Genomic DNA, 25,017 nt, shown 5'->3' with positions numbered 1-25,017 from the left:
AATGGCTATGCTGTAGTCTTAATATTTGTTTATTTTTATTTATTTATTATTTGCTTGTGCAGGTTGAAAGTAAAATGCCTTTCTTGCTTTCTTTACGTAACTTGTATACTGTATTATGTAGCCATATAAACATTCATAGTCACTGTGAGAATACTTCCGCTTCAATTATTACAATAAACAAATTTAATTCTGTCAGAGATTATGTAAGCTGGGGTGTTCGAACTGTAAGATGTGCAAAATCTGCACGACCCTTATTTTGACTTCATTTTGTGCTCTATCATTATTTGTTTCTCTTAGGCATTAATTTTAAGTAACTATAACTTGACTATAACGTTTACTCTGATAATCAAAATTTTCACCAAAACACCATGAGTAGCCTACTACAGACTGTAATTGTGAAAGGGAGCATTGTATTATGCAGGCATTTTTGTGCAAAAACATAACTATTCATAAGGAACCTGGTATTTTCCAGTACTATGTCATAACAAACAAAATAAATAAATAAATAAACCCCATGTGAATTTATAACACTATTATTGTAGTAACAGTAACTGCTGTAACTATTTTGGTGCAAAGTATGGTTACCATAGTTAACAGTACAAGTAAACAGACATTCTGGAAATGAAACACAACCCCCCAGTGTCCTTTCACTCATGTGCTAACAGTGAGACGTCGTGGTTTGGTTTTTAATAGTACTGCTTTTAGCAGTCTTTCAGAAAGCCCACAGAGAGCAGATGACGCTGAAGCGGAAATTCCCTGCTGCCTGCCGTCAGATCACTTCCTTATTTCTATCTCAATCTAGCAGCCCTTACAACGTGTTGTAATGTCAGGTCAAAGTCATAAAATCGTCCTTTCAAATAATAAATCACACTCTAGAGCTAGGCATTTTTTGGCTAAATGAATTAGTCCCATTACATTGTAATTAGTTTGTAAAGGTCACACATTTAGAACATGTTTATTATTGTGACACGCTGCGCACCACTTCCTTCTCTGTGATGTTTTGCATGTCAATGAAGGGGTTTAAATTTGAACTTCCCCTCCAGTGAATAACATCACATCACCACGTTGCTGTACACATTACATGCTCTGAATTTAGGAGTGAAGGACTACAAAAGGATTCAATCTTCAGCTATTGATCAGATTTGAAAGGGTGATGGAAGGAAGTTCACAGTCGTCATTGTCAGAAGAGGAATCTTCCAGCAAAGAACGCTCTTTACCTGAGGAGGAGAATGAACTCCAGTCTGAGTGCGTATTATTTTATGGTCTTTCACTTTAAATGAACATCAACAGGAGCTGTCAGTAGTGTTATAACATTGGTCGGTTTGTTATAGAAGAAAAGTGTAAACAGGAAGTAGGGACTATTTTTGTAGTGATTTGCCAGTAAAATGGGTTATTTTGTATGATAGTGTGATCCTATTCGAAAGAGTCACATGTTTGACAGATACATGAGATATGCAGTCGTTCCGTATAATTACTATATTCACGAACCATTGTATTTATATTAGGGGTGTGCAAAGCAGCCGGTATTTATATCTGTATTTGTATTTGTTGAGGGGGGGAAAGTATTTGTATTTGTATTCAAGTAAAATTCAAAATAGGTGTAAAAATCCTGTTTTTTGTGTGTTACACTTCTAATTTAAGTTATAGTGTAAGTATTCTTTAATTATATCCATTATAATAATTATGGATATGCAATATTGGTTGATGTTTTTGAACATGTAACAAGGAACGTCATTGAAAATAAAACATTGTGAACATTATGAACCCCACCACCACCCGTCCTTGTTGGAGGACGCTGAACAGACAGAATAAAAACAAATAAGAACTTTTTTCCCGTGGCGTCTGCCGTTGCTAAGCAACCAGGTCCTGATCTCTCAATGAAGACTCTGAAGTTTCAGCAAAGCATAAATGGATTTCCAGCATTAAAAATAGCTTGCAGTAGCTCTGCTATTAAATTTATTTAAAAATGGTTATTCCTGTACAGATATAATAAGCTGTTCCTCCAACTTGGCTGTTTTTTCAATGTTATTAAGGGAAAGGGTGAAGCTGATTGGTTGGTTCTTGTCACATGACCTGCGTGCGCTTGTGGCATTCTGAAAAGTTGAGAGACGTATTTATCTCGATGCGGCGCAAACGCGCCTGGAAAAAACGAGCGTGTAGCACCATGTGCGCGTCGCTTCCATTATGAGCACGCATACCGCACGTCTACATTTGAAATAACGAACTTGAGCGCGCATGTGAACGGCCCCTAATGGAATAATCTCCCGATCAAACTCTGCTTCCCAAAAGTTATAAACTGCCTCCGGAACCCATTTAAGGTACAAAAATCTACTCAACAAAAATAGTGATGCAGTGAAGTGTTTTTTCGCTCAGCCGAGCCTTCTCTGTTGCTGTGTGGAGCAGCCTGTGTCAGTAGGGATGCACCGATCCGTATCGGCCGATCACTTGCGCGTTTTGTCAGTAAAGCCGGTTCTGTAATGAGCGGTAAATGCCATCAGGTGCATGATTTCACGTTGAGCCGTATATACTACACACAGCCGTTGTTCACTGACGAGCTGCGCACATTCACACTGATAATGAACATTGATTTGCGCAGCTCGTCGGTAAACAACGGCTGTGTGTAGTATATACGGCTCAACGTGAAATCACGCACCTGATGGCATTTACTGCTGATTACAGAACCGGCTTTACTGACAAAACGCGCAAGCATGATCGGCCGATTCGTATCGGTGCATCCCTATGTGTCAGTCACCTCTTTTAAACCCACCGCCCCTCCCCTCCCCTCCCCGTCTCCTGAATGTCACTCACTCAATCACTCATGCGGGCATATTCGGGTTCGGCTCCACCCCTAATTTATATGATACTCAAAAGTACTTATTTTGCCAGTGTACAAAACCATGTGGTTTTTCATTTTCTCTGTAGATGCCATCATTCTCACTCCTTTAAATCACACATATGACGCCCTAGTGATGGTTTCACCAATGAGTGATTTGAGTGACAGAATTACACTTGTAGACATATATGACTTAATATAATACTGAAATAAAAAAGTCAGCAGGGTAACATTTTAAGTTGAAGCAACTTTTTTCTTTTTTTTCTTTTTGCAGTGTAACTAAATATTAACTACTTAAAACTTAATATAATATTACTTAAAATAGTAAAATTTCCAAGTTGTCACTTAAATCAACATTAAGCAGCTTAAAATTTCAAGTTGACTAAAAATTATTTTAAGTTGAAAAAACTTTTTTTTTTACAGTGTAACTAAATATTAACTACAACTTAATATAACACTACTTAGAATAAGCTGTTACCCTGCTGTCTTAAAATTTTTAGTTTAGTCAACTAAAATTTCCAAGTTGTCACTTAAATCAACATTAAGTAACTTAAAATTTCAAGTTGACTAAACTAAAAAAGTCAGCGGGATAACAAATTATTTTAAGTTGAAACATTTTTTTTTTCTTTTTTTTTTTTAACAGTGTAATACTGAGAATTGGTCCCTAAGCTGAAGTGTGGCTGAATTTTGATATATTTGTGCGACGTCCTGAGGGAAAATTAAAAAATGATTCTCACATGAAGGGATAATAGTCACCCTCGCTCAAATTTCCCAGAGCTTTATGTCACGTTAATAAGGGAGGTCTGGGTCCAAATGCAGGTAAAAGGGTTTTAATGAAAATAATAACAATACAAACCAAAAGGCCAACACGGTAAACTAAACATAAACTGAAACATAAACTGAACAAAACATGAAACAAGGTCTAAGGCCAGGATCAGGAACACAAAGAGTAACAAGACAGACTAAAGACAATGCAGACATGAAGCAGGAGTGAGAAGTGAGAGTTCTTATAGTCCAGATAGTGAACAGATGTGGGTGATCAGTGCTAATGACAAAGACAGGTGAATGCAATCAGGAAGTGCAGTGTAGGAACAGCGACCTCGGGAGGCTAAGGGAAGACCCACAGCCCCGATCATGACAGTACCCCCTCCCTACGGAACGGCTCCCAGACATTCCCAAAGTCTGGAGGGAGGAGGAACGGAGGAAGGCAACTCAGGGGGAGGGATGGCGGGCCAGGCCCGTGCAGCGGAGTCCCATGGACCGGCCCCGCCACCGCGTCAGGAACAGAGATAACGGTCTCCGGCGCATCAGGCACAAAGATAGTGGTCTCCGGCGCGTCAGGCACAAAGATAGCGGTCACGGCCGCGTCAGGAACCGAGACAGCGGTCGCCTCCGCGTCAGGAACAAAGACAGCGGTCACTTCCGCGTCAGGAATAGAGACGGCAGTCAGTGTCGCATCAGGAACTGAGACAGCGGTCACTTCCGCGTCAGGAACAGGGAGCGCGGTCGCCTCCGCGTCAGGAACAGAGAGCGCGGTCGCCTCCGGGTCAGGAACAGGGAGCGCGGTCGCCTCCGCGTCAGGAACAGAGAGCGCGGTCGCCTCCGCGTCAGGAACAGGGAGCGCGGTCGCCTCCGCGTCAGGAACAGAGAGCGCGGTCGCCTCCGGGTCAGGAACAGAGAGCGCGGTCTCCTCCGGGTCAGGAACAGAGAGCGCGGTCGCCTTCGCGTCAGGAACAGAGAGCGCGGTCACAGCCGCGTCAGGAACAGGGAGCGCGGTCTCCTCCGCGTCAGGAACAGAGAGCGCGGTCGCCTCCGCGTCAGGAACAGAGATCGCGGTCGCCTCCGCGTCAGGAACAGAGATCGCAGTCGCCTCCGGGTCAGGAACAGAGAGCTCGGTCACAGCCGCGTCAGGAACAGAGAGCGCGGTCGCCTTCGCGTCAGGAACAGAGAGCGCAGTCGCCTCCGCGTCAGGAACAGAGAGTGCGGTCGCCTTCGCGTCAGGAACAGAGAGCGCGGTCACAGCCGCGTCAGGAACAGAGAGCGCGGTCGCCTTCCCGTCAGGAACAGAGAGCGCGGTCACAGCCGCGTCAGGAACAGGGAGCGCGGTCGCCTCCGCGTCAGGAACAGAGAGTGCGGTCGCCTTCGCGTCAGGAACAGAGAGCGCGGTCACAGCCGCGTCAGGAACAGGGAGCGCGGTCTCCTCCGCGTCAGGAACAGAGAGCGCGGTCGCCTCCGCGTCAGGAACAGAGATCGCGGTCGCCTCCGCGTCAGGAACAGAGATCGCAGTCGCCTCCGGGTCAGGAACAGAGAGCTCGGTCACAGCCGCGTCAGGAACAGAGAGCGCGGTCGCCTTCGCGTCAGGAACAGAGGGCGCAGTCGCCTCCGCGTCAGGAACAGAAAATGCGGTCGCCTTCGCGTCAGGAACAGAGAGCGCGGTCACAGCCGCGTCAGGAACAAAGAGCGCGGTCGCCTTCGCGTCAGGAACAGAGAGCGCGGTCACAGCCGCGTCAGGAACAGGGAGCGCGGTCGCCTCCGCGTCAGGAGCAGAGAGCGCGGTCGCCTCCGCGTCAGGAATAGAGACGGCAGTCAGTGTCGCATCAGGAACAGAGACAGCGGTCACTTCCGCGTCAGGAACAGGGAGCGCGGTCGCCTCCGCATCAGGAACAGAGAGCGCGGTCGCCTCCGGGTCAGGAACAGGGAGCGCGGTCGCCTCCGCGTCAGGAACAGAGAGCGCGGTCGCCTCCGCGTCAGGAACAGGGAGCGCGGTCGCCTCCGCGTCAGGAACAGAGAGCGCGGTCGCCTCCGCGTCAGGAACAGAGAGCGCGGTCGCCTCCGCGTCAGGAACAGAGAGCGCGGTCGCCTCCGGGTCAGGAACAGAGAGCGCGGTCTCCTCCGGGTCAGGAACAGAGAGTGCGGTCGCCTTCGCGTCAGGAACAGAGAGTGCGGTCACAGCCGCGTCAGGAACAGGGAGCGCGGTCTCCTCCGCGTCAGGAACAGAGAGCGCGGTCGCCTCCGCGTCAGGAACAGAGATCGCGGTCGCCTCCGCGTCAGGAACAGAGATCGCAGTCACCTCCGGGTCAAGGAACAGAGAGCTCGGTCACAGCCGCGTCAGGAACAGAGAGCGCGGTCGCCTTCGCGTCAGGAACAGAGAGCGCAGTCGCCTCCGCGTCAGGAACAGAGAGTGCGGTCGCCTTCGCGTCAGGAACAGAGAGCGCGGTCACAGCCACGTCAGGAACAGAGAGCGCGGTCGCCTTCCCGTCAGGAACAGAGAGCGCGGTCACAGCCGCGTCAGGAACAGGGAGCGCGGTCGCCTCCGCGTCAGGAACAGAGAGTGCGGTCGCCTTCGCGTCAGGAACAGAGAGCGCGGTCACAGCCGCGTCAGGAACAGGGAGCGCGGTCTCCTCCGCGTCAGGAACAGAGATCGCGGTCGCCTCCGCGTCAGGAACAGAGAGCTCGGTCACAGCCGCGTCAGGAACAGAGAGCGCGGTCGCCTTCGCGTCAGGAACAGAGGGCGCAGTCGCCTCCGCGTCAGGAACAGAGAGTGCGGTCGCCTTCGCGTCAGGAACAGAGAGCGCGGTCACAGCCGCGTCAGGAACAAAGAGCGCGGTCGCCTTCGCGTCAGGAACAGAGAGTGCGGTCACAGCCGCGTCAGGAACAGGGAGCGCGGTCGCCTCCGCGTCAGGAACAGAGAGCGCGGTCGCCTCCGCGTCAGGAACAGAGAGCACGGTCGCCTTCGCGTCAGGAACAGAGAGCGCGGTCGCCTCCGCGTCAGGAACAGAGAGCGCGGTCGCCTCCGCGTCAGGAACAGAGATCGCAGTCGCCGCTGCGTCAGGAACAGAGAGCGCGGTCACAGCCGCGTCAGGAACATAGATAGCGGACGCTGCCTCCTCCGCCGCCCAACGAGCGCAAATGGCCGCCATCCCCTCGGACACAGTCACCGTCTCCCTGAAAGGCAAAATCACCGTCTCCGCGGAAAAAATCCTCCCCGCTGGACCCATTCTTGATGTCTGCATTCTGTCACGTTAATAAGGGAGGTCTGGGTCCAAATGCAGGTAAAAGGGTTTTAATGAAAATAATAACAAAACAAGCCAAAAGGCCAACACGGCAAAACTAAACATAAACTGAAACATAAACTGAACAAAACATGAAACAAGGTCTAAGGCCAGGATCAGGAACACAAAGAGTAACAAGACAGACTAAAGACAATGCAGACATGAAGCAGGAGTGTGAAGTGAGAGTTCTTATAGTCCAGATAGTGAACAGATGTGGGTGATCAGTGCTAATGACAAAGACAGGTGAATGCAATCAGGAAGTGCAGTGTAGGAACAGCGACCTCGGGAGGCTGAGGGAAGACCCACAGCCCCGATCATGACACTTTAACGGTCACTTTCATTTTCTTTTTATGGGGTCTGGTGATGTGTTTGTGTAACTTTTATTAGTTCATACTTTTTTATTTTATTTTACAGTGCAACTAAATATTAACTACAACTTAATATAATACTACTTAAAATAGTTTGTTAGCCTGCTGTCTTAAAATGCATAGTTTAGTCAACTAAAATTACCAAGTTGTCACTTAAATTAACATTAAGTAACTTGAAATTTCAAGCTGACTAAACTAAAAAAGTCAGCGGAGTAATAAGTTGAAACAACTTTTTTTTTACAGTGTAACTAAATATTAACTACAACTTAATATAATACTACTTAAAATAATTTATTACCCCGCTGTCTTAAAATTTTTAGTTTAGTAAACTACAATTTCCAAGTTGTCGCTTAAATTAACATTAAGTAACTTAAAATTTCAAGTTGACTAAACTAAAAAAAGTCAGCGGGGTAACAAATCATTTTAAGTTGAAACATTTTTTTTTTTTTTTTTTTTTTTTACAGTGTAATACTGAGAATTGGTCCCTAAGCTGAAGTGTGACTTTTTTTATATATATTCATTCGACATCCTGAGGGAAGAAAAATATATATATTCTCACATGAAGGGATAATAGTCACCCTCGCTCAAATTTCCCAGAGTAACAGTCATTTTCATTTTCTTTTTATAGGGCCTGGTGATGGGTTTGTGTAACTTTTATTAGTTCATACTTTGTCACAGCTTAGCATGAGTCATTCATCATGAGGCTGTAATGAATTATGGGAACATTTGCATAACATCCGTGACTTTATTTGTGCTGCTTCAGATTCCCCATCTGCCCAATACTGTATTACCACAACAGCATTGAAAGCACAATGCTGTTCCTTATGGCTATGAAAGAAAAAGGCTGTCAAGAAAAAAAAGAGGCTTTAGCTTTAATGATTTCTCTGATTTAGCTTCTCATTATCCATTCAAATTCTCATGCTACAGTGTAATTATTGGTATATAGTATTGATCATGAATATTATGTTCAATTTGTAATTATTTTGTGGAGCAGCTTCACAGATTATAATTGTAATTACTGCAGTAATGACTTTTATTAACATGTAATATGTGTGGTTTGGCCCTTGCCAAGTAAGGTTACTAATTACATTGCTCTCAAGAGGATCTTGACAAGAATAGCAAAACCTGACAAAATTCAAAATGCATTCAATGTGCAAATACCCCCCTGTGAAAAAAAAAAAAAAAAACTTTATAAAGGACCTTGATGTTTTATTTCAATTTTAAAGCAGCAGCTATATTCAAAGTTTATGGTTAGTCAAGAGTGAAAGGAACCTACATAACAGGAAGCTTGTGAGAAAACAAGGTTCAGCTGTAAACATGTCAAAATGTGTCTGTAAAAGGTAGAGTCAGAGGTGGTCATAACAACAATAATAATTTTGTTTGTGTGTGTTGTAGGCAGGTGGAGGAGGCGGCACAGGGGGAGATACTCCTCTCCGGCGGGGAGCAGTTAACCCTCATCACAGAAAGCATGTCAATCACCTCCTCTGATGAGGAGAAGCTTCAGCTCCTCAACAAAAACACTGAACTCCGGAGACTCAACAAAGAGGTAGAATAAAACGCCAGCTGTGACCCTACAACTCAATTTTCAGAATCAACATAGTGTGCCAGATTTATAAAACTCTGAAATTCACCATAAGAAGAAGAAATAAATTAGAAAAGAAATACATTTAGATCAACTGAAAAACATGTTTTCTGTTTTCATATTCATGAACCATGGTTTTTATATAATAGTCAAAAGTACTTTTTTGCTAGTGCTAATGGTACATTATATTCTGAAATTCACCTTACAAAGAAAATAATAAAATATAATAATTATTAGAATTACAGCAGCTCAGAACATTGGATTACAATTTAATTTAGATCATTTGAAAAAGAAGGTGTCACACTTATAACTGAATAGAAAGTAAATACTGTTTTTTCCCTCCATTTGTATGTTAAATTATTTTTCATTAAAAGGATAGTTCACCCAAAAATGAAAATTTGATGTTTTTTTGCTTACCCCCGGTCATCCAAGATGTAGGTGACTTTGTTTATTCAGTAGAACACAAAGAATTTTTTCTAACTCAAACCGTTGCAGTCTGTCAGTCATATGGGACCCACGGCTTTGAGAGTCAAAAAAAACATACACAGACAAAACCAAATTTAACCCTGCAGCTTGTGACGATACATTGAGGTCTTTACACACAAAACTGTGCAAGAAACTGGACAGTAGTTACATAATTTTTTACCTGTGATCCACCGCAATGTCCAACTGTTCTTAGGTAATATAATCAGATTACTTTTAGATTACTTTTGACCTAACTTGTTTATCACATTGATTTAAATAGGATAATATTGTAGCATATTGACATAAAAAAGTGTAAGAAAGAAATTTAACTTGTTGTTATTAACAACATAAAGTGCATTAAACATTATATGTATATTTGTAGCAATAGCTAAAAATACATTGCATGGGTCAAAATGACAGATTTTTCTTTTAATGCCAAAAATCAATAGGATATTAAGTAAAGATCATGTTCCATGAAGATATTTTGTAAATTTCCTACTGTAAATATATGAAAACTTAATTTTTGATTAGTAATATGCATTGCTAAGAACTTCATTTGGACAACTTTAAAGGTGATTTTCTCAGTATTTTGATTTTTTTTGCACCCTCAGATTCCATTTTTTAAAATAGTTGTATCATGTCCTATCCTAACAAATCATACATCAATGGGAAACTTATTTATTCAGCTTTTAGATTATGTATAAATCTCAATTTCAAAAAATTTACCCTTATGACTGGTTTTGTGGTCCAGGGTCACATATTATGTCAAGGTTTACCAAAATGGTGTTTGTGGAAGAACTGCATGGGGGGTTATGAGTTTGCTGTAAAACTAATAATCAATTAAATCATACAGTTTTTTTTAATTAAAATAAATACCTTTAAAATCAATTAAAATAAAAAACGTACAAAAATATTTTACTTGTTTAGGTGCATGTCATGTGACCATTTACCAACGTCAGAGAACCATCAACATGCAAATGTGATTCTTATTTATTAAAATAATTATTTTAAAATCTCACAGGAACTTCAAGTGTATATATTAGGTGAAAGAGGATCAGATGACAACAAAGTTTCTTTGAATTTGTGCATTTTAATGTGTTTTGACAACAAAAGCCTTCCAAAGACATAGAAATACAGGGATATATAATTTACGGAGTGATATTTGAAATAAAAATCAATGTGTCCATCAGTAGTTGATGCAATGTTGAAACAATTCTTAAACCTGTAATGATTTTAGGGACTTAGAAATTGTGTTTCTGTTTGAGTTTAGGGGAAGTGTAGGGTTAGGATACAGCAAAAACAATTAGCTCAGTGTGAAAACAACAAAGTCAATGGAAATCCCCACAGTGATAAATTCAACGTGTTTGTGTCTGTGTTTGTCAGCTGATGAAGCTGAACGAGGAGTGGGATCACATCTACCACAGCACGAGTGTGGGCCTCCAGCAGCGTGTGACGGCCCTCGAGGAGGAAAGCAGGGCCCTCAAACAGCTCAACAGCCGACTGCTGCTCAAAGTAGAACATGAACAGGTATGTGGGCAGAAACACGCCCTCAAACTGTTACGGCACAGCTGCTTTAAAGGCCAAGCGTGTATTTTTAGTTTCTCTACTGTCACTACACAGAATTGCAAATATTGGGAGTTTACCTAGCAACACAGTCCGCCAACGGCTGGGCAAACAGTTCCACGCCAAACTCACATCACCGGTTGAACAGGCGTTGTTGTATGCTGTTGTGTTGCTGTTTTTTTTTTTTTTTTTTTTATCTACCTGATCAGAGTCGTAACATGATCTGACTCTTCACTAGAACAATCTGAGGTAGTCTGGTTGATTTAGAAATAATATTTTATTCTTTAAAAAGGTTTTACAGTGTGAAACCATAGTAGTGTTTATTGATTGATTGGCTAAAGTCAACCATGATAAACAAATTTTGCAGTCATGAAATCACAAACTGAGCTGCAGCACTGAATTACAGTCTGGTTGTCAGTTTACTTTCATAGGCAAGATTTAAAGACTAGAATGAGGCTGCTAACAAATTTTACAGATCTGTCTATGTTTATGCAATATACGTAATAAATAGAATAGTGACATATCTAAACAGGATCAAACAAAATCATCAAGAACTAGATTAAAAAAAAAAGTTTCTCAAGACAAACTTTGAAGTTGGCTTGAGAAAACTGGACCAGAAAGTTTATAAAAGTTTGACCAAACAGTGTTTTCGTGTTTTTCGTCCTGTAAGTCGCAGTGTTTTTGTACGTCTTCGTTGCGTTTATCTGCCCTTAACCCTCCTGTTATCCTTGGGGTCAATTTGACCCCATTCAATGTTTAACGTATGTACATATATAATTGACTTTTTTTTTTTTGCTTCAGATTGAATGACTTTTCCTAATTTAATGGGGAAAACTTGGTAAACATAAAACTAACATGATATTATTTGTTCAATGCCCTGTACACATTTTTGTTACATCGGTGTTCTTTGGGGTCAATTTGACCCCAGGTTCTTTTAGCTGTATAAAACATAAGAAATATAAAAAATTTACACACATTTGTTTTGGGTGATATTGAGGTCACTATAACATGCTATGATTTTATAATATGCACTATAATTTTATATGTTAAGTATAATAAAAATAAAAAATAAAACTAACACAACCATACCTGTAGTATTGCGAGAACCACTGTGAGTTGAATTGCTCTCTCAATCGAAAATGGCCTCTACGCAAAGGTTTTCTGTCAGTGAGATTTTGTCACAGGTTTTTGACAGTGAAAGTTGGGGGGTGTTTCAGAGTGTTGTTAAGTAGTCAACAAAGACATCAATTACCTGACACTAACCTTTTAGCAAAAAAATATCATATTCTAGAGGTTTTAAATTTGGGGTCAAATTGACCCCAGTGGGAAAAAGGTGTTAGCGGATTTTAGGGTAACAGGAGGGTTAAGCGCGTTTATAGCCGAACATTTTTGCTCGACATCGGCAGAAACAAAGTTTTTAAGTTGAACTGTGTGGACGCTGAAGAGCTGAATGATCTGGGTCTGTATCCGAGCTAGGCTAGCGGCTAGCCCACACAAACCCGCTATCCCTTCCATCGTTCTGGCCAACGTACGCTCATTAGACAACACACTGGACTACATCTGACTACTACGTTCATCTCAAAGGAATGTAAAGGACTGTTGTGTTTTTGTGTTCACGGAAACATGGCTGAGCGACAGTGTCCCGGACCGCGCCATTCAGCTCGACCAGCTGACATGCTATCGTGCCGACAGAGTTGTCATCACGGGGGGTAAGACCCGCGGTGGCGGACTTTGTGTTTATATCAATGACACTTGGTGCCGCGATGCTGTTGTAGTCTGCAAATACTGCTCACCAGTGTTGGAATTTATGGTTATTAAGTGCCGGCCGTTCTATCTACCGAGGGAATATACAGCTATACTGCTGTGTGCTGTGTACATCCCTCCCATCTCCAACAACAACAGGAGTGAGGCACTATATGAACTGTATCAGCACATCAGTGAGCAGCAGACAGCCTGCTTTTCTCATCCTAGCTGGGGATTTCAATCATGCAGACTTAAAGAGTGTGTTTCCAAAAATACAGCAACACATTGACTTTCCAACACGGGGAAATAACACACTGGACCTTGTTTACACCACCCAGAGAGAAGCTTACAAAGCTTTCCCCCTCTCCCACCTCGGCGCCTCTGATCACATCACTGTTATGATAATGCCCTCTTACAGACCACTTGTTAAAGTCACCAAACCGGTTCGTAAGCAGATACAAGTGTGGCCAGAGGGGTCTTCAGAGGTTTTACACGACTGCTTTAACACCACAGACTGGAATATGTTTAAGCAGGCTGTCACCTACAACAACACCACTGACCTCCAGGAGTACACAGAGACTGTTATAGCCTACATTAACAAATGCACTGAGGATGTAACAGTCACCAAAACCATCACTGTCCGTGCCAACCAAAAGCCATGGATGACAGGGGAGGTCTACAGGCTGCTGAAAGCTCGGAACGCTGCCTTCAGAGCTGGAGACGAGGCGACCCTGAAGACGGCTAGGGCCAACCTTTCCCGTGGTATCAGAGAGGCTAAGAGACAGTACTCCAGAGGAATATCTCGTAGCTTCAATGACAGCAGAGACACACGGAGCCTGTGGCGGGGCATACAGACCATCACAGATTACAAGCCCCCTCCACAGACCTGTGACAGCACCATCTCCCTGCTGAAAGAGCTGAACACCTTCTTCGCTCGCTTTGAAGTGCAAAACAGTACCACAGCACAGAAGACCCCACCCCCTCCTGGTGACCAGGTGATGACTTTGTCCCCGGACAGTGTGAGGAGATCCCTCAGCAGGATCAACGCTTGCAAAGCTCCGGGTCCTGACAACATTCCTGGTCGTGTACTGAGAGACTGTGCAGTGGAACTCACTGATGTCTTCACAGACATCTTTAACATCTCCCTCTCCCAGGCTGTCGTCCCCACCTGTTTCAAAGCAACCACGATCATTCCGGTGCCAAAAAAGTCATCTCCTTCCTGCTTTAATGACTACCGTCCAGTTGCACTTACCCCCATCCTCATGAAGTGCTTTGAACGGCTAGCCATGCAGCACATTAAGTTTGTCCTTCCCCCCTCACTGGACCCCTTCCAGTTTGCATATCGGCCCAACCGCTCGACCGATGATGCCATCTCCACTGCACTCCACTCTGCACTCACACATCTAGACAAAATAGACTCATATGTCCGAATGCTGTTCATAGACTTCAGTTCAGCATTTAACACTATAATCCCACAACAGCTCACACAAAAACTGATCCAGCTGGGGCTCAACACCTCACTGTGTAACTGGCTGTTGGATTTCCTCACAGGAAGACCACAAGCAGTACGGGTCGGCAGTAACACATCCAGCACTATCATTCTAAACACGGGGGCCCCTCAGGGATGTGTGCTGAGCCCCCTCCTCTTCACTCTGCTGACCCACGACTGCACACCGTCACACAGCTCCAACCTCTTCATCAAGTTTGCGGATGACACGACTGTGGTGGGTCTCATTAGCAACAGGGATGAGACAAACTACAGAAGCGAGGTGAGCCGCCTGGCTGTGTGGTGCGGAGACAACAATCTCTCTCTGAATGTGGAGAAGACGAAGGAGATTGTTGTTGACTTCAGAAGAGCTCACACTCAGCATGCTCCTCTGACCATCAACGGTGCGTCTGTGGAGAGAGTGAGCAGCACCAAGTTCCTGGGTGTGCACATCACTGAGGATCTCTCCAGGACAAACAACACCACTGCACTGGCCAAGAAAGCACATCAGCGTCTCTACTTCCTCCGCAAACTAAGAAGAGCAAGAGCACCAGCCCCCATCATGTACACATTCTACCGAGGAACCATCGAGAGCATCCTGTCTAGCTGCATCACTGTGTGGTTTGGAGCCTGCAATGCGTCCTGCCAAAAAACTCTCCAACGCATAGTCAGAGCAGCTGAGAGGATCATTGGTGTCCCTCTCCCCTCCCTCCAAGACATCTACAGCACACGTCTCACCAAAAAAGCCCTCTGCATAGCAGCCGATCCCACCCATCCAATGCAAAGCTTCTTCAGCCTGCTGCCATCAGGGAGGAGACTGCGGTGTCTCCAGGCCAGGACCAGCAGACTGAAGGACAGCTTCACCCATCAGGCTGTCAGGAAGCTCAACTCTCTCCCTACTCTGCCCCCACTCCCCTCACTCCCCTCTTCTGCCCCACAAACTTTCTGAACACTGACACACACACACACACACACATGTTTTTTTTGTGAATTGTGGGGACATTCCATAGACGTAATGGTTTTTATACTGTACAAACGATATTTGCTATCACCCTACACCTTCCCTACACCTAAACCTAGCCCTCACAGGAGACTGTGCATATCTTTACATTCTCAAAAAACGTATTCTGTATGATTTATAAGCCTTTTGAAAAGTGGGGACATGGGCAATGTCCTCATAAGTCACCCTCTCCTTGTAATACCTATGTCATACCCATGTTATTACACAAATTTGTGTCCTGATATGTCACAAAAACAAACACACACACACACACACACACACACACACACACACACACACACACACACACACACACACACACACACACTGACCTGCACAGGTCACTTTGTGCAGCATTGGCCTGCCAACTACCTCACACTACTCATAAGACAGTTACAAGACTGCTCTGTCACTTTTACACATTTACAAGCTCTGTTGCATTATATTGTTTACATGGTTTGCACTCTCTACCATGTGCCCTTACTTGTATATTGTGTTTTTCATTTTATATATTATGTTTATTTGTATTTATTCATATTTTTTAATTCTACCTTTCTATTTAATGTTACTGTTTGTATTTATTGTTACTGTTTGTATTTAATGTTACTTGTATGCACCATGGGTCTGAGAGTAACGCAATTTCAATTCTCTGTATGTCCTGTACATGTGGCAGAATTGACAATAAAGTTGACTTTGACTTTGACTTTGATAACGTCTTATGCCACATGATCCAGCATCAGCCAGTCAGATTTTTGGTTATGATTATGAAGTTATGGTTTAGAAATATGATGTTAAGCACATTTAAAACTGCATAACTTGATGTGAGGTGCACAAACCCGAGTTCTGTGAGAGATGGTAAAAGCAATATGTGTGATGAGTCACCTCTCACCCGATTCATCACATCTGGAGCGCTTTATATTTGAAGAAAGCCAGGGGATATTGGAGTAATTAGTTGAGATGATTGCTCTGCATGGTCGAGAGGCAGGACTATGAGGCTGTGATGCAGGATAACCCTGATCCCTGATGAAGCTCACATGCTCCAGGACACTAAAGCTCAATAACACACCTCTAAAGACAGCCGAGGGTGGATTTATGAACAGCTGGATGAGGTCGAGACCCTCGTGGTCTATCGGTGGACAGATCTCATCTGCAGAGGGTTATTTGGTTGCACTGGTGGTTAGCCAAGTGTGGGTCATTCTAAACCAAGTAGGGAAATCAGTTTTTCAATTACAAGTAACTTAATGCCAGATGTTGTGGTTACATATCACATACTCTGAACACACTCTGAACCTCAGGCTCAGCAGAGAGTAATCTTCTTAACAAGGAACATTTTTGGCTTTATTGGATTTATTGGATAATCATCACCTGATTAACTTTGTCCATATTTGATATGCATATATTGCATAGAAAAAAGGGTAACACATTATAATAACCCCACACTATGAACCATTAGTTAAGCATTACGAAATAGTCAATTCATAATTTATAAATCATAAATCATTACCTCTACATAAATAGACAGTAGTAAGCACTTTATGAATGCAGCTATAATTTGCTTTGTTCTTGATTTTTGAACATATCTATAATGTGTTCAATAACAGTATTTTCATACTTTATTAATGATCAATTTAACATTTCTAAATTAAGTGTTACATTATCTACAAATCAGTTATTTAGTTGTCACCAATGGTTCATAAGATCATTCAGAAAGTGTAAGTAAATTATTAATCAACTATTTAAATTTACATTTATACATATTATTTAGACATATAGTAATAGTGTGTTAATAAATGCTTTATTACTACTATAATGAATTATTAATTCAAGTAGTTATAAAACATTTAGTAGTTGTCAGTTAACTATTTTTGTGAGCTCATCTAAAGTAAAGCCTATTTATACCTTGTAAAGCTTTTACAAAAGAGATTTAATGAGAAAAGGGAAACAAACAACACAGAGTAACACAAACACACACACACACACACACACACATGGGTATATATGAAGATGCAAAAATGAAAATAAACCTCTGCAACAAAAGTACAAAAAAAAACAAGCAAGAATGTAAATTTAAAAAAGCAACAAAATGAATATACATCAACAAAATAATTGACAATCAACAAAAAAGAAGAAATATGAAGATATTTTGGTATTTAGGAATTGTTATTTTTTATGACATTGCAGAGGCTTTTTTTTTTCATTTTATAACAAGTGTACAATTGTACAGTTGTTTTGCATCTTGAAATGAATATTTCTATGTTCTGTATCACTTTAAAGCCCCTTTGTAAAAGTTTTACGAGGCATAACTAATCTTCGCTTTAGATGAGCTCACAAATTTGGATAACTGACAACTACTAAATGTCTTATAACTACCTGAATTAATCATGAATTACAGTAAGAATATGTGTAAATACAGCATTTATTAACACACTGAGTAACTATTATTATATGTCTAAATAATATCTATAAATGTGCATTTAAAAGTTTATTAATCATTTAGTTACACTTTCTAAAGGATATAATGAACCTATGACAACTCTTCAATAACTGGTCTATTAATAATATAATACCTAATTTAGAAATGATTAATTGATCATGAATACATTATGAAAATACAATTATTAAAAACATTATAGATATGCTTTTAAATTAGGAGCATGTATAGCTGCATCTATAAACTGCTTACTACTGCCTATTGCTTTATAATGCTTTATAAATGATGAATTGACTATTTACTAGTGCTTAACTAATGGTTCAGTGTGTAGTTATTATAAAGTGTAGTTATTATAAAGATACATGAGCATTCTGATAAACAGCTTTTTTGTGTTCCAAAGAAGAAAGTCAGTCACAAGGGTTTGGAATAAACTGATAGTGACAGAAAGAATTTTCTTTGTGCAACTTAAAAAGCTTTTAGTTCTAAAGTGTTTTGGTTGTAAATTGAACATTTATTTAAAAAAATAATAAATCAAATATAACACATAATTGGTGCTGTTTGGATATTTTTATGACTGGTGCTGTGATTCAGAAGTAGACCCATGAACAGACACTGAGACTTTTGCATGTTCGTATTTGTGTCTGTAGAACAAGAGGGAATATTATGAACAAACACTGATGCAGGAACTGAAGAAAAACCAGCATCTGCAGGAGTATGTCAGACTGCTGGAGAGCCGACTGCACCAAACTGATCTTCAGCAGTGGACTAGAGGGACTCAGGTGAGCTCACAGAATCAGATCCGCTGGTTTCAGTATGTTATGTGACTTTTCTTTAACATTTTTTTATTGACTTTTCTCCATTGGAAGACCCCAGATATCAATGGCTCCTCAGACTCTCAGCTGGTCCAGGGCTCATCTAAGCCATCACTAGACGGGCGGTCGACTCCAGGGCTTCCAGTCTCAAAATCCAGTCTCAGACTGGCTGGCGTGGGAATAGAGATGCAGTCTGACCCTATGAGGGAGGTTCAGGATCTTAAAGAACAGCTGGAGGCGCTGCGGTGTCAGGTAAGCTGTTGTATGATTAGAACATTCAATGTAATTTTAAAGAAATTTAAATATGCCTACATTAGCAATGTAAAGCTTGTCCTTTAAACAAAGTACTGAAAAGTTAGTAAATCAGTGAGGATTTTGTAGCAAAAAAAAAAAAAACACAAGCTGAAGGTGGACATTTATACAATTACACTAAAAGACCTTTTGCTTGATCAAAAGTGGCATGCAGTATTGCATTAGATGTAGAAATTTGCATATCAAATATGATACAGTTAGCTTTATAGGGTTAAACAGTAAACATTAGTTCATTAGTTAAAAACAGTAGATGAAAAAAAACTTTTTTTTTTTTTTTTTTTTTTTTGCCCTTTAGTTTAGAGGTAAAATATTACAAAGGCAACTGCATTTATTTACCATTATATTTGTAACAAAATATGTTTTATATATGTTTTTACAAAATCACTTTACATTTTAAACAAAGGAAAAAAGTGAACATGTTACAAATGTGACCCTGGAGCACAAAACCAGTCAATTCTATGTTTTTGTTTGTTTGTTTGTTTGTTTGTTTTACTGATACATCAAAGTTGAATAAATAAGCTTTTCATAGATGTATGTCATTGCTTTGATAGGACAATATTCAGACGAGATACAACTGTTTGAAATCTGGAATCTGAAGGTGCAAAAAAAAAAAATCAAAATACTGAGAAAATCACCTTTAAAGTTGTCCAAATGTTCTTAGCAATGCATATTACTAATCAAAAGTTACGTTTTGATATATTTATGGTAGGAAATTTACTAAATATCTTCATGTAACATAATCTTTACTTAATATCCTAATGATTTTTGGCCAAAAGGAAAAATCAATCATTTTCACCATGTAAATGCATGGTGAAATAGCATACAATGTATTGTTGCTTATTGCTACAAATATACGGCACCAATGCCACTTACGACTGGTTTTGTGGTCCAGGGTCACAAATTATAATAACTGTAATTATTGCATATTTGTATTAATTTATTATTAGGATTAACCCCTTGAGATGTACCATCTCGTTTTTGAGGGGGTCTCAAAATAAAATGTATCACAATCAGAACATAAAACAATAAACACAAATTAACAATACACCCATACACAACACTAAACACAAACAATAATAAGCACAAAAAAGAAAAAGAAAAGAAAAAGGCACCATAACTAGTCATCAATAGCTACAACAAAACCTAATACAGAATAGCCTGATCAGTGAGTCCAACTACAATATAAGAAACAAACACACAGGTACACTCTTAAAAATAAAGGTGCTTTAAAAGATTCTTCACAGCGATGCCATAGAAGAAACATTTTTGGTTCCATAACGAACCATTTAGTCAAAGGTTCTTTAAAGAACCATCTCTTTCTTTCCTTTTTATAATCTGAAGAACCTTCTTTTGCCACAAGGGACGTTTGTGAAACAGAAGGTTCTTCAGATGTTGAAGGTTCTTTATGGAACCATTCAGACACAAAAGGTTATTCTATGGCATTGTGAAGCACCTTTATTTTTAAGAGTGTACACACACACACACACACACACACACATATATATATATATATATATATATATATATATATATATATATATATATATATATAAACAATACCATTTTCAATAATAACATGTACAAATAATAACATGTACAAACCAAAGCAATATATATATATATATATATAAAAAAAAAAGTTTGCTTAAACATCTTAAATGATGTAATAGTTTGAATATCAGCAGAAAAATGTATCCAGTCAATAGGGGCTTTAAACATAAAAGCTCTTTTACCAATTGTTTTTTGACACGGGGAACAAAGAAATAAGTCTGAAGGGAATGCCTAACTTGATAGTTTGAAGAAAAACGTACAAAATATTGTTGTAAATAACTAGGATAATTGAAATAAATACATTTGAAAAGAAACTGAAGCCAATGAATATGTCGTCTAGTGTGCAAAGATTTGATTTGACTGTAAATTTGACTGTATCCGTCCGCAGACTAAAATCTATGAGGCTGATTATAAAACAGAGCATAAGGACCATGAGCGCATGCTGCAGGAGAATAAGAGGCTGCGGCGCAGAGAGGCAGACATGCGTCAGCAGATGGCGCTGCTGCAGGAGCAGGTGAGCAGCAGAGAGCACTCAAACACTCAAACACTCAGAGCACACACACAAACCAGCCTTTACAGGCTTCCACCACGGGGTGGCACATGTTACTAGCTAATCACTATCCTATCAAACACAAAGTCATCCTCATCTGTTTGGAGCTTGGTACTTGGTGCTAACACTTTATTTTGACATACTATGAAAAACCTTGCAAGTCCATGTCAACTAGCAGTCATTAGAGTATTAGCAGACTGTCTGCTTAATATCTGCTATTACTATTTTTGATGGTCCTCAGCAGACATTCTACTGACTATAAGTAACTTTGCAAATACATGTCAATTTATTCTACTAATCCTAACCTAACAGTCTACTAATACTCTAATGAGCGTGTATTTGCAAAGTTACATATAGTTAGTAAAATGTCTAGAGCGGACTATTAAAATAAGGTGCAAACAAAAGGTAAACACTGTGGCACAGTCAGATGTTAGTTTTAGTGGTCTGACATGTCAACAACTGACTCAAACTACTGAATTAGTGTTTGACTGACCAATGGCAGATGGCTATAGCTTTTGTTTCACTTGCCTAAATAAACTGAAACTAAGTCAAATGAACTAATGCAGATTAAACGGTTATTGAATATAGAATCAGATTACACTCTTAAAAATAAAGGTGCTTCACGATGCCATAGAAGAACCTCTTTTGTTTGTCAAAATGGTTCCATAAAGAACCTTTAACATCTGAAGAACCTTTCTGTTTCACAAAAGTTTCTTCAGATTATAAAAAGATAAGAAAGAGATGGTTCTTTAAAGTAGCCTATCTTTGACTGAGTGGTTATTTGTGAAACCAAAAATTGTTGTTTTATGGTATCATTGTGAAGAACCTTTTAAAGCACCTTTATTTGTAAGTGTACACTCAGTTCATTGAAAAATACATTTATATTTTCTATGCAAGCCTTTTTTTCAGTAGAGTGATTCTAAGGAAATGGATCTCTTTTTATCATAATGTTGTCATCTGTAGATTAAACCACATGTCATGTTCATCAGATTTTCATGTGAAAATTTCCATTGTGTAATCTTATTGCAAAAGGAAATAATCTTCGGTAATTTCCAGTAAAACTAATTGTGATGATGTTGAACATGTCATAAGAAATGATCAGTGTTGGCTGTAATTCAGAAACAAAATAATAAATTACTGTAATTTAATTATGTTCCTTGAAAGAGTAAAGGAAGAGAATACTGTGCATTTTACTGTGATTTAATTTCTTCCGATGCAATTCATTAAATTCTATAAACACTTTAATATAAAACAATACTTCAAAATGTATCATCTAATGTTAAAATATATTGTTTTAATGTAACCTTCTCCCTTTGATCCCTTTGATACTTTGATCAGTTCAAGAATAATTCATGCAATTTTATATCATTTAATTAAAAGACTGATTTGCTGGTCGATGTTAATTTGTAAATTAGAAAGTAATTACTAGTAAGTAATGCAATTTACTACAGTAATATAATTACACTGTTAGACATAATTAACAGCTACTAACTGATCACTTTTTAGAGTAACTTACTCAATTCTACTGATGATGCATCTTACACACTAAAAATAGATTGTGATTCATAGGAAACCTGATAATTATCTTGTCTCATTTCCTTTTGTGTTTATAGACAGACAAAGTGATGTGCACATTAGTATTAACTGAGCCATTGTTTGCTATTTAAGTTCTGTATGTAATGTAAAAACAATCAAAAAAGTACCATCTGCACATGCACACTGTATCAAAGGCATTGTCAAAATGTTTTAAATGATGATGCCCTGTTTGTTTTGTCAGCTGAAGGTGTATGAGGATGATTTCCAGAAGGAGCGCTCAGACAAACGCATCCTCCAGAGACTTCTGATGAAAAAATCTCCAGCTGAGAAAGACCCGGTTCTGGTGCATCGCTGCAACAACGAGCAGGACCGGCCCAGATCAGACAGGAGAAAACACAGAGAAGAGCAGCGTGGCGGATATGTTTGCCCCAAACACTGCGAACATCACGGCCAGTTGGACTTCCCCTGAATGCATCAGACAAATGCATTCGTTCATCATGTTAAAGAAATGCACACAAGCTACTTTGTATCAATACAAATATGTGACCCTGGACCACAAAACCAGTCTTAAGTAGCATGGGTATATTTGTAGCAAAAGCCAAAAATACATTGTATGGGTCAAAATTATCGATTTTTGTTTTATGCCAAAAATCATTAGCATATTAAGTTAAGATCGTGTTCCATGAAGATATTTTGTACATTTTCTACCATAAATATATAAAAACTTGATTTTTGATTAGTAATATGCATTGCTAAGAACTTCATTTGGACAACTTTTAAGGCGATTTTCTCAATATTCAGATTTTTTTGCACCCTCAGATTCCAGGTTTTCAAATAGTTGTATCTCAGACAAACATTGTCCTGTTTTAACAAACAATACATCAATGGAAAGCTTATTTCGCTTTCAGACGACGTAAGAATCTCAATTTCAACAAATTTACACTTATGACTGGTTTTGTGGTCCAGGGTCACATATTTCCTGTTTAACTGCTTTATTTATATAAGGTTCTTATTTTTTTTTTTTTTTTTTTTTTACTGTGTTATTTTTTCATATTGTTGAAAGGATTGTTTGTACAATGATTGTGTGGAAACTGTGTCTCAATATAAATCTGAACCACTTCACTGACGGAAAATATGAAAGTCAAACAATCCGAGTCAGTAAATATTGTAAATCTTTATAAGCCAATCTATTTGGTCTTGTTAATATGTCAACTGACTTTGTCAATATGTCAAGTGATTTATTACAAAAAAAAAAAAATACTAAGAGGAAACGATTTAAGAGGTTTCTGCACCTTTGACAGTAAGGAAGCCCATGGTCATTGGAAATCCCTATACTAAGCTCATTCTTAATGACTTACTGTTCTTTTGTCTCTCCCTCTCCAGGATATTTGCTCAGTTGTAATTTCTCATTCAGTAAAGTTCATTTCTGAATTTGTGCTTTTACTGCCTGGTGTGCCTATGTGCTTTGTACATAGCCTATGTTATAAAGGTCAGGTTGGGTTTTGTTTGATTGTTTTTTTGTTTGTTTTTTTGTGTGTAGATTATAATGCATTAGAACTTTCTTTATAATTACCTTTTTAACTATATTGTTTTAATAAAATAAACATCATCAATGTAAATGTTTTTCACCTAAATTCTTAACCATCCAAATTTTTTGATTACTATTTTACACATATATGTGACCGTTGACCACAAAATCAGTCTTAAGTATTTGTATTTGTAGCAATAGCCAGATATACATTATATGGGTGAAAATAATTGATTTTTCTTTTACAAAAATCATTAGGATATTAAGTAAAGATCATGTTCCATGAAGATATTTTGTAAATTTCCTACCGCAAATATATTCAAACTTAATTTTTGATTCGTAATATGTATTGCTAAGAACTTCATTTGGACAATTTTAAATGTGATTGTCTCAACATTTAGATTTTTTGCACATGATTTTCAAATGTATTTCAGACAAATATTCTCCTATCCTAACAAACCATACATCAATGGAAAGCTTATTCATTCAGATGATGTACAAATCTCAATTAAAAAAAAATGTCCCTTATGACTGGTTTTGTGGTCCAGGGTCACATATATTATATTAAAGAACGAAATTCTAATAGCTGTATATCTGCTCTTCAGATATAATAAAACATATGTTGACAGTGATCATATAATTACTGCTGAAAGGGTTTACTTGAAAGGGTTTTCTTTTTGTTTGTTTTGTTTTATTTGTTTTAAATAAAAATGTCTTTAAAAACTGAAATAGGACCAAAGTTACACATAATTTTACCAGGAAATTATTTTATAATGATATAAAAGTCAAAATATAAATAGAATAGTACACTCTTAAAAATAAAGGTGTTTTAAAGTTCTTCACAGCAATTCCATAGAAGAACGATTTTTGGTTCCACAAAAAAACATTTAATCAAATGTTCTTCAAAGAGCCATCTCTTTCTTACCTTTTTATAATCTTAGGAACCACAAAGAACCTTTTGTGAAATAGAAACGTTCTTCAGATGTTAAAAGTTCTTTATGGAACCATTTAAACAAAAAAGGTTCTTCTATGGCACCGTGAAGGACCTTTATTTTTAAGACTGTAGTTGAAATACATACAAAAAAAAACATAATTTTTTAGAAATAAAAACTATTTTAAATATTTTATTTTAATAATAAACTTATGCAATAATGATATAAAAGTCAAAATATAAATAGAATAGTAGTTGAAATATATATATATAT

General features: G+C 39.3%; 1 protein-coding gene across 1 annotated transcript; it reads left to right on the top strand.

Moving 5' to 3' along the window:
- Positions 1-1,061: 1,061 nt before the first annotated feature.
- LOC141285409 (uncharacterized) lies at positions 1,062-23,897 on the top strand. The gene is made up of 7 exons (XM_073818424.1): positions 1,062-1,245; positions 8,649-8,799; positions 10,684-10,827; positions 18,171-18,302; positions 18,390-18,587; positions 20,587-20,712; positions 22,526-23,897. Exons 1-7 carry the CDS (start codon positions 1,154-1,156, stop codon positions 22,751-22,753), a joined length of 1,071 nt encoding a protein of 356 aa, XP_073674525.1. The 5' UTR covers positions 1,062-1,153; the 3' UTR covers positions 22,754-23,897.
- The last annotated feature ends 1,120 nt before the right edge of the window (positions 23,898-25,017 follow it).

This window comes from Garra rufa, chromosome 14, assembly GCF_049309525.1.
Source record: "Garra rufa chromosome 14, GarRuf1.0, whole genome shotgun sequence".
NCBI lineage: Eukaryota > Metazoa > Chordata > Actinopteri > Cypriniformes > Cyprinidae > Garra > Garra rufa.
The sequence above is the reverse complement of the archived record's forward strand: the minus strand, read 5'-3'. Positions and strand labels throughout refer to the sequence as shown.